The 15495-nt window shown below is 48.0% G+C and overlaps 1 protein-coding gene across 3 annotated transcripts in view; it reads right to left on the reverse strand.

Annotated features, from left to right (window-relative positions):
* TENM4 (teneurin transmembrane protein 4) overlaps positions 1 to 15495 on the reverse strand; it is a 493982-nt gene that overhangs the window by 174426 nt on the left and 304061 nt on the right. For all 3 annotated transcript variants that reach the window (XM_074983382.1, XM_074983375.1, XM_074983367.1), the window contains one exon: positions 12454 to 12648. In XM_074983382.1, the coding sequence (XP_074839483.1) occupies positions 12454 to 12648 (195 nt within the window). The remainder of the gene's footprint in view (positions 1 to 12453; positions 12649 to 15495) is intronic.

The following is a 15495-nucleotide window of genomic DNA, read 5'->3' on the forward strand; positions in this document are numbered from 1 at the left end:
GCTGTGTCTACACTACAGTTCTGTTTCGAAAGAACATCTTTCAAAACAGAACACCGAAAGGTGGTCTTTCGAAACGGAGCATCCACACACACCAGTGGGGACTGAAGGTTCAGTCTGTTCTTTTGAAAGGCCTCCAGCACAATTTTGAAAGAAAGCGTCAACACACACCAGGGCACTCTTTTGAAAGAGCAGGGGCAGGAAGTGCCACGGGCGGGGTCGCATGGCGGACGAGCCCTTCCGGGGCTGTTGCCCGCTGTCCCCTTAAAGGGTGCCCCCCATACCTCAGCCTGCACACTCTGAGGGCCAGCAACCCTGTCCCCAAGCAGCGCGCGTGAGAGAGAAGGGGAGAGAGAGAGAGAGAGATCAGAGGTGGCATCCCGGGCCCCCATGGACCCCAAGAAGCACCTCCCCGCCATCGCAGCCATAGCCAACGCCCTGACCGCAGTCCTGGCTGCTGTGCTGCAGTGGCCATGTGTAGCCACCACAACAGCCACCCTCCTGGACACCATCCTCAGGGTGCAACATTCCCAGCTGGTCCCCCGGGTCATCCGCCACCTGTGGAGCTTCCCCACAAGCAGCGACTGGTGGGACTGGCAGGTGCTGGAGGACTGGGGCGACGACCGGTGGTTACAGAACTTCAGGATGACCAAGGGGACATTCCTGGAGCTGTGCCACTGGCTCACCCCAGTCCTCCAGCACCAGGACACAGACCTGAGGCTCATGCTCCCCCTGCACAAAAGGGTGGCCATTGCCCTGTGGAAGCTGGCCACCCCACAGAGTTACTGATCCATCGGCCACCAGTTAGAGGTGGGCAAAGCCACCGTCAGGGCCATCCTCATTGAGGTAAGCAGTGCCCAGCTCACACCTAGACTGCATGCGGGGGAGCGGGAGGCAGCCTGGCAACAGGCACTGTCGGGAGAAGGGCAGGCACCGTGGGGACAGGGGCGGGGATGGGGACGGGCATGGGTGGGCAAGCTGCACCCGACCCCACGCACACAAGTGTGCCCCCCTAAACCCTACAGGTCATCCAGGAGATCAACAAGGTGCTCTTGAGGCAGCTGGTTTGCATCAGGGACCTGGCCGATGCCATCCAGGGATTTCAGGAGCTGGGCTTCCCCAGTTGCTTCGGGGCCCTGGATGGCACCCACATTGCCATCCAGGCCCTGGAGCACAGCCTCCGGGCCTATGTGAATCGCAAGGGCTACCACTCGGTGGTACTGCAGGACCTGGTCGACACCAATGGCCTGTTCCAGGATATCTACATGGGTTGATCTGGCTGTGCCCATGATGCAAGAGTCTTCATGAACTCAGGGCTGGGGCATTGTATGACTGAGGGGACCTTTATCCCCTGGCAGGAGCTCCCCATCGGGGACACGATGATGCTGCCCTGCATCGTGGTGGACGTGGCCTACCCCCTGCAGGCCTGGCTGATGCGGCCCTACACCGGGCACACCCAGCTGAGCCAGGACCTTTCTAATGAGCAGCTGAACTATGCCCGGAACACTGGGGAGTGGGCATTTGGCTGCCTCAAGGGGCATTTTAGATGCCTCTACACCAGGCTGGAGGTGGGCCTCCCATACATCCCAGCGGTGGTCGGGGCCTGCTGTACCCTCCATAACCTGGTGGAAGCGAAACATGAGCCCTATATACAGGGGTGGGCTGCCGAGGCGTGGCACAGGTATGAACAGCCCACTGCTGCCCCGTGCCACCAGGCCCAGCAGGACGGGATGCGTGTATGGGAGGCCCTGCACCAGGCCTTTCAGTGGGGACCATGGCAAACCCCCCACCCCCTGCACCCTGCACACACACGCACACCCACCAGCACACATGCAGGGGGGACACAGGGTAAACCATAAAAATAAACCATTTCCTATGAAAAAACTGCACCCCTCATTATCTAGGGGGAACTATATACTTGTGGGGGGTAAGGTGAATGGGGAGAACTATATACATGTGTGGTGGGAGGGTGAATGGGGAGAACTATTTACATGGGATGGGGGAGGGTGAATGGGGAGCCGGGGTCGGGGGGGGCCTCACCCCTCCACAGAGCTTGATGGTGGGAGCCCCGTTGCCTGTGCCCGCCCCTTCCTCTCCATGTCTGAGGGCCCCGCCGGGGCGGGGCCAGGGCCAGTGGTACAGGGAGGTAGGGGCGCGGCTCAGGCATGGTTCCCGCGCCTGTGCCGGGCTCGGCACAGGGAGAGAAGGGGGCCAGGGGCTTGGCCTCCAGCTGGCCAGCCCTGCACAGCAGGATGTGGGCCAGGCAGATGAGGCTGGCCAGCAGGAGGTGGGGAGGCAGCAGAACCTCCAGTTTGGCCTCCTCAGGGGAGGGGCATTGTGGGGGAGGCAGGGGGATATGGGATTGCAGCAAGCAGGGGAACCACTGGGAGGGAGAGGAGGGGCTGCATGGGCGATGGGAGTGTCGGGGACAGTGGGGGGGCTATGGGGGACATGGGTGCGGGAGTGGCCCACGATGGAGTGGAGTCAGGGGCCAGGTGGCCGACCACAGCCTGGGTGAGGGCGTCCAGGTTGGACGCCACCCAGTCTCATGCCTGCCTCTCCGTGGCAAGCCGCTCCCACATGCTGCGGCTTCCCCCGGGTCATCGCGGCTGGGAGCAGTGTGCGAGACAGCGTGGGCTCCCTCCTTCCTGCATGGTCTCAGCTTCCTGCCTGAGGGCTTCTGGGAGCCTGTGTGCTGAAACGTGGCCGGATGCCGGAGCCATAGAGCTCTGCTTGTGCTGTGAGTGGCGCTGCCGCCTGCCAGCTGATGCTGCCGCCTGCCAGCTAATCATGGCCATGGAGGACCCACTCTTTCGAAAGAACAGGCCGTGAAGTGTCTACATTTGCACTCTTTCAAAATTATCTTTCAAAAGAGGGCGCTTTTCCCATCCCGGGAACAGAGGACTGACTTTGAAAGAAGGAGGGAGTTCTTTCAAAGTTAATTTTGAGAGAGCACCGTGTCAGTGTAGATGGTCCACAGCGTCTTTCGAAATAACTCGGCCTTCTGATCCTAATTTCTAATGTACTTGCTAGTGTAGATGCACCTAAAGCGTCAATCATGTGTGGAGTCTTTGAGACAATGGAGTCAAGGGAAAAAAAAAGTCTATGGCATTTGGAATTCCCATGGTTTGGCATGAGCCCAAGAGTCACAGGGATGACTGTTATTGCTGTTTATGTAATGTAGAAGGGTATAACGTTCAAAACAAGCATGGTATTTCTTACCAGGCCTTCCTTCAGCAATATGGCTAATACCACATGGACCTGATGTGCCTACCCCTAACCCACCAAATTGCCTTGAAAATTTCATGTAGTCTTCAGACACGGATGCTGATAATTTTGGAGACGATACTGAGTATGGAGCAGAACATGCCAGTAATGAACCACAACTTTTCATCCAGAATGAGGTGAATGACTTGGTGAAAGACCTTGATCCACCTAAAGATTCTGATGAGGTTTTGGGATCCAGACTTCAAGCAAAGAATTTGCTTTCCCCTGGGACAAGTTTTGTTTGGTACAGGAACCGTGAGAAAGAATTTGCTCTATATTTTTCTATTGGTATACTGCAATAACATTGTCAGATTAATAGAAAGCTTGGGGACAGCTTACCAACCAGGTGACTAGAGACTGTTTATTGACTCTTCAAAGACAAGCCTAAAAGGTGTTCTACTGCATAATGGCGATCAATAAGCCTCTGTGGCTATTGCCCATAAACCTATGAAAATCTTGAACTCCTCCTTGAAAAGGTGCATTGTCCAGAGCATGAATGTACTGTATGTGGAGATCTGAAGGTGCAGTGTATGCTGCTTGGTCAGCAGGCTGGTTATACAAAAATGCCATCCTTTCTATGTGAATGGGATAGCAGAGCAAGAGATCTTCATTGGGTAAGGAAACAGTGGCTGCCAAAGGAGAGTCTGACTCTTGGCTCCAAGAATATAATTCATGAAAAACTGATTGAGCCCAACAAGGTACTGCTACCTCCACTCCACATCAAGCTAGGTTTGATGAAACAATCTGTGAAAGCATTAAACAAGAATGCTGACTGTTTCAAGTACATTTGCAATGAGTTCCCAGCTTTGAGTTACCAAAAAGTTAAGGGAGGTATCATTGTGGTTCCTCGAATCAGAAAACTGACTCTTGAAAGCAACTTTGAAGAAACCACGAATGACAAAGACAGTCGGGTGGCCTTCATACAAAACTTCTTAGGGAATATCAAAGATCATGACTATAAAAACTTTGTTGGCAACATGCTAAACAAATTTGAAAGACTTGGATGTCACATGAATTTGAAAGTTCATTTTTTGCACTTCCATCTGGATTATTTTCCCAAAAATCTTGGAAGTGTCAGTGAAGAGCAAGAGGAAAGATTTCATCCAGATAGCAAGATGATGGAAAGGAGATATTAAGGATGCTGGCATGTCAACATGATGGCTGATTACTGCTGGTCCCTGAAAAAGAGACTGATGGTGAAATGTATAAAAAGTTGTCAAAAAAGTATTGATTCAGTCTCATCTAATCATTTGAAATTACTCAGTTGTTAAATTTCACACTTTGCTCCTTTGTTCTTTAAACAAGGACTTACAACAGACCTTCCAAAAGAACTATAACTTACTATTTACCAAGTTTTTAATGCATAAAATGGAATAAAAAAAGCATGAAAAATGTCCATTTTTTCTTTCTGATTTGTGAAAAACCCTTATGTGATAGAGCAAAATCGATGCCATTTATGAAATCATCATAACAAAATTATGTAAAGCCATCAGTTTTTATCAAAACAACTGAAACTGTGTTTCAATTTGCAGACCAGAGTTACATTAGACAGGTTGGGGGCTGGGGGTTGGCTGCTAACTGAAGGGATGAAAAGAGGGGCCCAAAGTAAAAAGTTTGCTCACCCCTAGGCTGGTAGATAGAAAGGTTACACTTGTGGTTAGAAGCCACTAGTAATTAAGACAGAACATTCATATTGATGCTAACTGAACAACTAATGTTCACACTAAAAGGACTTTTTAAATGTTTTCTCGTAAGGGCAAATTTTCAGAAATTATATTAAAACCCATTCCATGGAAGAGGTTTCCAATTTAATTGGGACGTCTCCCAAGTTATCAATGTAGGCTAATGGCAGCGACAGTGAATGGCATGTACAGCATCTTGGTTGAGACAGTATTAGCATAATTTCTGTTGTGTGGGCATGTTGTGCAGGGGAATAGCTAAATGGCTAGAGCATTGGCCTTGTGAATCCAGGGTGTGAACTCAGCCTTTGAGAGGGACCTTTTAAGGGCTTGGGGCAGGTTATATTAAAAGAAATCTGTTCAGGATGGTGATAAGGTCTGCTGTGAGTGCAGGGACCAGACTTGATGACCTCTGGAGGTCCCTTCCAGATTCTATTTCAATTGAGCCATTACATTGGTGATATTCAATTGCATATTACACTGTTGTGCAGTTCTGAGCTTTCAGCTTCCAAGAAAAAATTCCAAATAATGATTAAGACTTTGATTTAGCAAAGCACATACACAAGTGCTTAACTTACAGCCTCTGCTCAATCTTGGACTTAAGCTTATGGTTCAGGTAAAATGCTTATACGCGCTGCTGACCAAAGGTGCAAACGAAAAAAAGAAAGACAAAATGTTATTGAATATCTCTTTTTTCCTGAACATTTATTGAGGCCAGAGATCTCAGACTCACAGCCTGCAGGCCATTTACGGCCCATGAGTTCCACAATGCAGCTTGCACACAGCTGCCAGCACATGGGTCCCTGTGGCCCAGGGGTGTGTGTCTATACTCATCCACTCAGTCGCAGCTCCTCCTTTGCCTCTGCTCTGCTTCTTCCCCCCCCTGCTCTGCCCTCTCCCCTGCGTTGCACTTCTTCCCTCAAGCTGCCTCCCAGAGGCATGCAGCCTTGGGAATTACTGGGGGCCTGGCACTGGGTGGCAGCAGGGGCTGGTCCTCCACACTCACTGTTGCAGCAGTAGCCATGGGAAAGCAGCGTGATGCAGCAACCTCCACTCTGCTCCTCTACGATCTCTCAGGCCAGCCTGGTTGTGTCACTTACCCAAGGTTCCCACTGCCATGGTGAGTGTCGGGGTCCTGACCCTTGCTGCCAGCCTCAGCCTGCCCAGGGTCCCATGGGCTAATCTAAGCAGGGGTGACCATCCCATCCATAGGATAGTTGAGGTGGCCATTGTGGGGAGCCCTAGAACATGGGGCCCTGATCAGAAACCCTGAACCATCCTGTGGACAGAACAACTATGCACACATCTCTTCAGGGCCACAGAGGCATGCTGGCAGTTGAGTGGACGTAGCAGCCAGAAGCCACTCTCACCCTGCTGTGCTGTCAGGGGTTATGGCAGGGGCATCTGGGGGGTGTAAAATCACCTTTGGGGCAGCAGGTGGGGCAAGGAGACATGCAGGGGGAGCATGCAGGCCAACTGGTGGAGCAAGGCGATGCATGTGGGATGGGGAGAACACATGGATCCTCTTCTCCGACCTCTCAGAGCCCTTCCAGAAGCGGTGCCTGCTTAGGGTTGGCAGGTGTCCAGTACTGAACTGGCCAGTCCAGTATTTGGGTTCTGTTCAGGTAAAAAAAAAAAAAACAAAGAACACTGGACACATAAATGTCTGGTATGTGGAGGGCATATGGCAACCTGCTGGCCAGGGCCCCGGCAGACAGCACTGCACGGCTCCATGCTCCTCCTCCAGCCGCTACCACTGCTGCTGCATCTGCACCTGCCTGCTCTGGGCTGCCGCCTGACACCAGCCAGTGGCATCCTCCCACCCCTAGTGACGGTCTCCAAGCATTGCTGGTCAGGGGTCTCCACTGTGGGGCATGCTGGGAGCAGCTGGGCTCCCCTCCAGCCTAGAAGTGAGCGGAGCCGTCAGTGGTGGGTGCATGCAGGCTGCTTTAGCAGAGTCAGGCAGCGTGGGGCTCCCTCCCTCTGTTCCTTCCACTAGCCTGGGGGTACCTCCCCCCTGCCAGTCTCAGTGCGCGTTGCCCAAGCCTGGCTCCTGCCCTGCATTACTGTGCTGGCGCAGGGTGAGCAGGTTTTGCTTCAGCTCCCTCTGCAGCCCCTCCTGGGTGCAGCTGCTGCCTGTGCTCAGCTATACAACAGCTAGCTTCTCCCAGGAGTGCTGTGACATGTGCCTCAGTGCCTTTCAGCAATCCTGCACCAGCAGTGGCAGATCAGCCATGGGAAGCCCCAGAGTAATGAGCGGCCCCTCCTCTGCTCTCGCACCCTGCCTAGCACTGTCACTGGGGAGCAGCACTGGGGTGTGAGGACTTGCTCTGCTCTCTGCCAGGAGTACCACTCAAGAGTGGAAAAAGCCCCAGTGACTTAACCCATCTCCCCCAGCAGAACTGCTGGGCAGGGGGGCTGGGGAAGCAAGCCGCCACACTCTGACCCCATTTCCCTGGCAGGAGTGTGGTGGAGGCTTCCCCCCTCCATCCCCCCAGCGGTTGGTGTCCAGTGCTTTTGTGCAGGACATCTGGCAACACTATGGCTGTGTCTACACGTGCCCTAAACTTCGAAATGGCCATGCAAATGGCCATTTCGAAGTTTACTAATGAAGCGCTGAAATGCATATTCAGCGCTTCATTAGCATGCGGGTGGCAGCCGCGCTTCGAAATTGACGCACCTTGCCGCCGCACGGCGCGTCCAGATGGGGCTCCTTTTCGAATAAGGGGACTTCGAAGTAGGCAGCATCCTTTCGAAAAGGAGCCCCGTCTGGACGCGCCGCGCAGCGGCAAGGTGCGTCAATTTCGAAGCGCGGCTGCCACCCGCATGCTAATGAAGCGCTGAATATGCATTTCAGCGCTTCATTAGTAAACTTCGAAATGGCCATTCGCATGGCCATTTCGAAGTTTGGGGCACGTGTAGACACAGCCTATGCCTGCTAGCCCACAGGGAGGATTTGAGGACTGGCACTGGCCCTAAGGTAAATTGAGTTTGAGACCCCTGGTTTAGGCAAATATTTAAATTTTAGTTTTTTCATATGCTAGCTTCAGTAAGGGCAGTCTCTTCAATGAGATGCTAGACGATCTATTTGGGCATCCAAATTCAGAAGAGCCTATTGCACACGACGTATGTACCACAAAATGCCTCTTAGCGAAGTGGTGCAAAAAGACCTTTTGACTGTACTGGGTGAATTTCATCCACCAGCTGAAACTCCTGGAACACACAGAACACAAGGAATGGGAGGAACGAAGCATCTATTGATATAAAAGCACATAGGGCAAGCGAGAGGATGAAAAGTCCTTTCAAACTACTCCCACCTCTTGAAACTGTCAGCGGCAGCGCCCTGCGGATCAATGCCAAATGTCAGGCAGGCTAAGCTGCGAGGGCCGAGTTTCCCAACTACTGGCTCTCATAAAGCAGAACACAATGAGGCCACAGCATATTCTGGCAGGTTTGAGGACTTTTTTTTCTTTAGGGTTAATGAGAATTCCAATGACCTATTTAATATCCAGACACCTTGAGAGGGAACACACCAGCCCATTAAGCTACTGTGATAATTCCCTGGATTCACAAAGCCTTCTGATTGACAAGCAATGGCTCAGCAATTACTATCTTGAGGCATGTGAGGGTATTTTCTGTTTCATAGGTCCCTGGCCCTCTGCTTACAGCTGGAACAACCTTTGAGAATCACAAGATGCTGGAAAGCACCAGTCTATAAATCTCTTCTGCTATTAGCGAGCTGGGAGCGCAGGTTCCAATTTTAGCTTGAGACCCTTGGAGCCCTGGCCCTGTTCTTCCTCAGCAGTAATAAGTACGAAAGTGGCTATGAAGCAGACTAACAGAATGCTAGGTTCTCAGCAGATGGTTTGAACACAGAGAACGAAGATCACAGGCTAACTGACAAGAGGCTACCTCCAAGCAATTAATCATTCCCTGTGAAGGTCAATTGGGAAAAAAGGTAAATTCTAAATGGGGCTCCATCACAGAAAGCCAGCACTCTGCTTCCTCCGCTCTAACACAGAAGATTATAGGGGGGGAATGTGTGTGTGTCACAGCCCCCCATTTATCATAATCCCAAGGCCATTTTTCATGTTGAAATGAGCCCTTTCAAAAGACGCCACAAACAATGGCAACTTTAATCTCGCCCTTAGTAGCCACAGCTCTTTAGGCATTCCGCACTGTGGCAAGGATCATGGGGCAGGATTAGGGACTTGAGCTTTCTTCTTCAATTGCTTTGGTGGTTTTTGAGGCTAATGATACATTTTTTCAGGGAGTTCTGCCTGCAAAATTTAACTTCTCAGTTCAGGATGGTGGCAGGGGGAGGGGGAGGGGTGGGAAAAGGGCACAAAAGTCTAACATAGGAAACAACAAAACCCTCAAACATCTGAGTTTTGCATATGTTTGTTTCAAATGTTGGAAAATACCCTCTAATAATTCCTGTTTAGAAAGTATCCCATTGATTGCTTAAACCTTTTGCACACCCTTTGACAGTGATAAATCAAGCAGCAAGTAATGATATTGCAGAAACTACACTTTTTTCATTGATTAAATTTATTTGCCCCCTCCCTTAGCATCCTGACGGCTTGGCCTATGCCTTATAAAATATGGGGTAATAAACTTTAGAAGAGAGAAAAGTACAACCCCTGTAAGACTGTTAGCTGACACTTTATACAAAATGCCAGACTTCTACAGGGGAAAATAGGAAGAAGAAACATTAGCACAGAAACCCATTATAAACAAAGAATGAGGACTGAAGCTACACCAAAGAAACTGAGAAACAATAAAAGGAATCAATACCAGATGGCCCTTCATGAAAGAGAAATCAGGAAATAAATGCAATTTAAGAAATGTAAATCAACTGTTTTTTATTAGATGTTAAAAAAAAAGTATCCTGCAGATTTCCTACATGGCACATTGTGAGGCTGATCTCTCTCTTTTGTGGCCTAATACAAATCATATCTTGCACACAGAAACAAATGTACAGCAGAAAAAATACTAAAACCTCATAAGAAAAAGTGTGCACTCTTTGCTCCTCATTCTCTGTCATGTTTCTACCTAATGGGGCTGTGATACTGTCCCCTGCTACAGTGATAACATAAAACAACTGAATTGGGCTTATTCCACTGCTTCAAATGCATATGAGGAAAGGAGGTTCATATTAGAAAAAAACAGATTTTATTCTGTGTTCCATGTATGAAACCTTGCTGACATCAGGAGGGTTACTCAAGTGTCTAACTGAGGACAGAATCTGACCCTGACTCTTAAATAATTTTCATTTGCTACTTTTGTTTAGATACCAGTGATGATTTAATAATGAAGAGATAGAGTGATCCACTTTTCAGCAATAATGTTGAATTTTCTATACTTCCCAGCTCTTTTACACTGTAAGCATTTTTAAACCAAGGTAAAAAGTTTTCTCACGAGATGGCTGAGTAGCATGGAATTTACACCATCACTGTGTCCAGCTAATTGCCACTGAGATACAAACCATGTAACGCCATATGTGCAATCCAGAATTCATTTTGTGCTTCTAAAAAGTGCCATTTGGGTATCAGAATCCAATAAAGGTTACTCTTGTTGCCATTGTATAAAAAATAACCAGCTGAGGGGATTCTTTATCTTACACTCAGGCTACGTCTACACGTGAAGCCAACATCGAAATAGCTTATTTCGATGTAGCAACATCGAAATAGGCTATTTCGATGAATAACGTCTACACGTCCTCCAGGGCTGGCAACGTCGATGTTCAACTTCGACGTTGCGCGGCACCACATCGAAATAGGCGCTGCGAGGGTATGTCTACACGCCAAAGTAGCACACATCGAAATAAGGGTGCCAGGCACAGCTGCAGACAGGGTCACAGGGCGGACTCAACAGCAAGCCGCTCCCTTAAAGGGCCCCTCCCAGACACAGTTGCACTAAACAACACAAGATACACAGAGCTGACAACTGGTTGCAGACCCTGTGCCTGCAGCATGGATCCCCAGCTGCCGCAGCAGCAGCCAGAAGCCCTGGGCTAAGGGCTGCTGCCCACGGTGACCATAGAGCCCCGCAGGGGCTGGAGAGAGAGCATCTCTCAACCCCCCAGCTGATGGCCGCCATGGAGGACCCAGCAATTTCGACATTGCAGGACGCGGATCGTCTACACTGTCCCTACTTCGAAGTTGAACGTCGAAGTAGGGCGCTATTCCTATCTCCTCATGAGGTTAGCGACTTCGATGTCTCGCCGCCTAACGTCGAAGTTAACTTCGAAATAGCGCCCGACGCGTGTAGACGTGACGGGCGCTATTTCGAAGTTGGTGCCGCTACTTCGAAGTAGCGTGCACGTGTAGACGCAGCCTCACTGTAGCAATGGCAGGTAAATTATGGAGTGACATTCACTCGTCCAAAGGTCATGTCTGAAGCCTATGCACCATTTAGGGTGGTGGACTGGCATTTGTGGAGGAGATGAATTAAACCCAGAATGAACTGTCTTTGGGGTTTTCTGCATTAAATTTTCAGAATGGTTGGCACACTTACAACCTCAAAGGAAGTCACAGCAGGAACTAATCCACCTCTGAAAAATAGGCCCTTTTGGAGATATCTTTAGAACTGTTGGATTGAGGGCTTATGTGCAAATATGGAAACCATGGCCCACCTTTGTATTTTGTTTGTTTTTGCTAGGAACTGTTGTGTGACGAGATGGTTATGGATTGGGGAAGATGAGCATTTATCTTGTTACTGTTCCATAATGGCAGACGGGATGACTATCTGCACAAAATAATTAAACTGCTTATCAGCAGCAGTTCTCCAGCAACACTTTAAAGGGCCTGGAGCTCTGGCCACTGTTACTACCTCAGTAGCAGCATCACCAGTGGCTGGGAGTGCTGAGCCCTTTTGTATCACCAGGTCCTGGGGCAGTTGTATCACCAGGCCCCATCGGCAGGCATGCTTATGGTACCATAATAGAAGTAACAAAAATAAATGTAAATTGAAAAATCCTTTAAGGTTAATAGGAAGCAAAAAAAATTTATGGCAGGTCCATTGACGTGATATCTGGCTCTGAAGTTGAGCTTAAACTCACGTCTTGAACATATTTAACCTTTTAAAGTTGAAAGGAAGCAGAGCCTCTCTCTCACACGCCTCATTTTTACATGTGTAAGCAACCATGATCATTTGGAATAGCACACCAGAAAAATACCCTCTTAAAGTAATTATACATTTAGATGTGTAAATGAAAATGATAATTTAATAAGAATATTTGAACACGTGATCAGATGTTCTGGGCCTTCAACCAGCTCTGTCTCTCTGAAATGTTTGATGGCTTTTCACCCAATTACTGCACAAATTTGACAAATAACCACTAGCTATTACAACATATCATTTTCATGTTCCATCCATCTGTTGTATTTCTAAGGTGCCTATTACTGTGGTGTCTAAGTGCCAGAACTATTCAGTACTGTCTCTATCTATGTAATTATATATCAACAATCAAAGCACAAAAGGCTAATTGAATGTAACTTGCAAATACCTTCTTCACAGCTGTCCCCCTTGTACCCTGGATTGCAGATACAGGTCCCCATGATGCACGTGCCATGGTTATTGCAGGAAACATCGATACACTGGTTGGTTGGAACGTCACATTCTGCACCTTTCCAGCCACTGTGGCATAGACATCGCCCTTTCATGTACTGACCATTCCCACTGCAAAGTACTGGACAAGATGCTGAGAGAAATGAGAAAAACACAGCATTTAAGCAACTATACCCTTCTTTCCTTCCACTAAGGATAACTCCAGGACCTATACTCTTCTTCAGACATACTCTCCCACTAGGGTATTCGAACATGGCCTTTAATCAAGGGCAACACTTTTATACGGATCACACTCAAATCTCTGATTACTGTTTCCTATCTGCCTGTTTGCCTGGAATATCTTTGTTCTTGGTTACCTCATACCTTTCTGCAAGTGAATGCTTAAAACATGAAATCATGTTTCTGAGTGAAAATGTCTCTTTATTCTGTGTCTCTGATGTGTCCTACAGCAATCTAGATTCAAACTGTTCATTTAATCCCAAAATCAGCAATATTGGGAGTCCTCCAGGACCTTGAATCTTTTTCTCCTTCTATATCTTCACTGTTCTCAGATCTGCTTTAAACTACCTTGGGATGTTCCTCATATTGCATCGTTTCCTTGACCCTGCCTCTGTTGCTAACCTTAGCTATTTATTAATCACTCCTCCATTTGTACCGGTTAACCCCTGGTTTTATGGTCTTCAAGTTCTTTGCTGAGATGGAAGCAGAGTTCTGCAGTTAGGGTTCCATGTCAAGAACCCTCGCGAATGTTGAATTTCACGAATACGGCAGGGGCTCCCAACCTGGAGCCCGGCTGCTGGGGCTACTGCCCAGAGCCCCAGCAAGGCAGCAGCTACTGATGCTCCCCACCTGGAGCCTCAGGGAAATGGCAGCTGCTAGCGCTCCTGCCTGGAGCCCAGGGAAGTGGCAGCCGCTGGCTCTCCCTGCCCCGGAGCACCAGAAAGCAGCGGCAGATGGCCCTTGTGCCCCAGAGCCCCAGGGAAGTGGTGGCTCATGAATAATTGAATTCTTGAACCTTAAGTTTGCGAATGTTGAGACCCTACTGTATATTATTCTCCCACTTCAGTTCATGATAGAGCATCATCTGGACCTTGGCCACCTTTTATGGCCATCAGCTTCACCAGCTCTTCATCTCCAAATACAATTTAAAGCTGTTTGTCTCATTTTTCAAATTGCTATGAACTTCTTTCACCTCTTCTCTGAATACATGTTCTGCTCTTTCATTGCTCACAAAGCCCACAGCCCCAATCTTGGGCTTTCCTATGCTCCTCATCATGACTCTCTTTTACTGCCATATCAAATTGGAAAATGAGATACTTCCTTTCTTCCAATACCATCTCAAAACCTAGAGAGACAAGATGGATGACACAGCATCTTCTATTTGACCCACTTCTGTTGGTGACAGAGACCAGTTTTTGAGCTACATAGAGCTCCCCTTCTGCTCTGGGAAAGCTAGTAAGAGTGTCACAGCTAAATGTGAGATCACCCAGATAGCTTGGCATAACACTGCACATTTTGAATCCATCTATGTTAGCCTGGCTCCCTTTGCCACATTACTGCATCATGCCATTTCCTCCTCACTGAAATTCAGCTGCAAGGACATGTGTTTTCTTTTGCCCATATCACCCTAGGTGAGAGCAGCTGGATAACCATTAGCCTTCATGTCCACTACTCACCAAAGCATTTTTCTGATTATTTAAACGAAGAACATTACATTGCAATTGTACACAATGATGCAGTCTGTATTTCAACCCACCTGCACTAGACTTACGCTGGATACAATACCCTATTTTACAATATTCTCACATTTCTGTGCAAACAGGAAAAGATACTCATTGTAGCTAAAGAAATCATCCCTCTGTCTGTTACTATCCTCTCAGGGTAGCATCACAATGCTTCTCCAGTGTTGCTTTCATGCTTCTCACTACAGGCAAGCCAGTCTGAGTGTATGAAAGCATCACGGCAGCAGTGGCCCATATAATAAGTTACCAGCATTGAGACTGTATTAAACTGCTTTATCTACAATGGAACATACTTGCCTGATTAAAATACAAGAGATTTACAAGGGAAAGGACGTCGGAAATGTTTTCTTTGTCACTAAACAGTGCCTTATTTGCCTGAAATAAGGTACACTAAGTATATGTGTCAAGTGCATCATTTGCAAGGCAATATCTATGTGCACAGTACAAGACATAAATTGGGTAAGATGTATTAGGTGCTACACACTACCCAGAACAAAAGAAGCTCTGTAATTTAACTTTTTAGCTCTCCTGACTGAAGGTTTCCATTCACCTGTCTAAAATTTAAAATGCTGAATAATGGAGCCTGTTCCTTTGTACAGGAAGAGGATAAGCTCATGGTTCTCCTAAACAAGGACAAAAAATAATCAGGTTTAACCGGTGAGACTACACAGGTGCTGAGAAGGACTTACATGTATTCTGACAAGCCAGTTGATCATCCAGTGTAAGATCAGATAAATGGAAGGCCACATGTGAGAAGGCTAGAGCTCTAAAGAGCTCTGTGTGAGAACACATCCAGAGCTATCTCAAAGCCAGAATAACAAGGTGACAGTGATTGCAAAGTCTCATTTGCTACATTTCACAGTTACAGGGAACCCAGAGAAATCCCTTCCGGTCATACCTCATTTTAAAAAACAATGTATTTTAACCAGACCATTATAGTTGTGGAACCTTTATAATTCACATTCTGGCCAAACAAACAAGTGTTCAGGATGGGTTTCTATTAAGGTAATTCCCTTGAACAAATATGATTGCAGTGATCCAAACACATGATACTTATAAAGTGCTGCATTAGAGAATATCACTGAAAAACACTTTACTCATCTGTGTGGATTTTTAAAAAATAAAGAGCCCCTTCCCCTTGTTCTCGGAGATCCTGGCATTGAGTCAACATTTCTAACTCAGCAATATCAATTTAGCAGCCTTGTGTCCCTCATGTGTCTAAAACTAATTGGACAGGA

The sequence above is a fragment of the Carettochelys insculpta genome, chromosome 1, assembly GCF_033958435.1.
Source record: "Carettochelys insculpta isolate YL-2023 chromosome 1, ASM3395843v1, whole genome shotgun sequence".
NCBI classification, from domain to species: Eukaryota; Metazoa; Chordata; order Testudines; family Carettochelyidae; genus Carettochelys; species Carettochelys insculpta.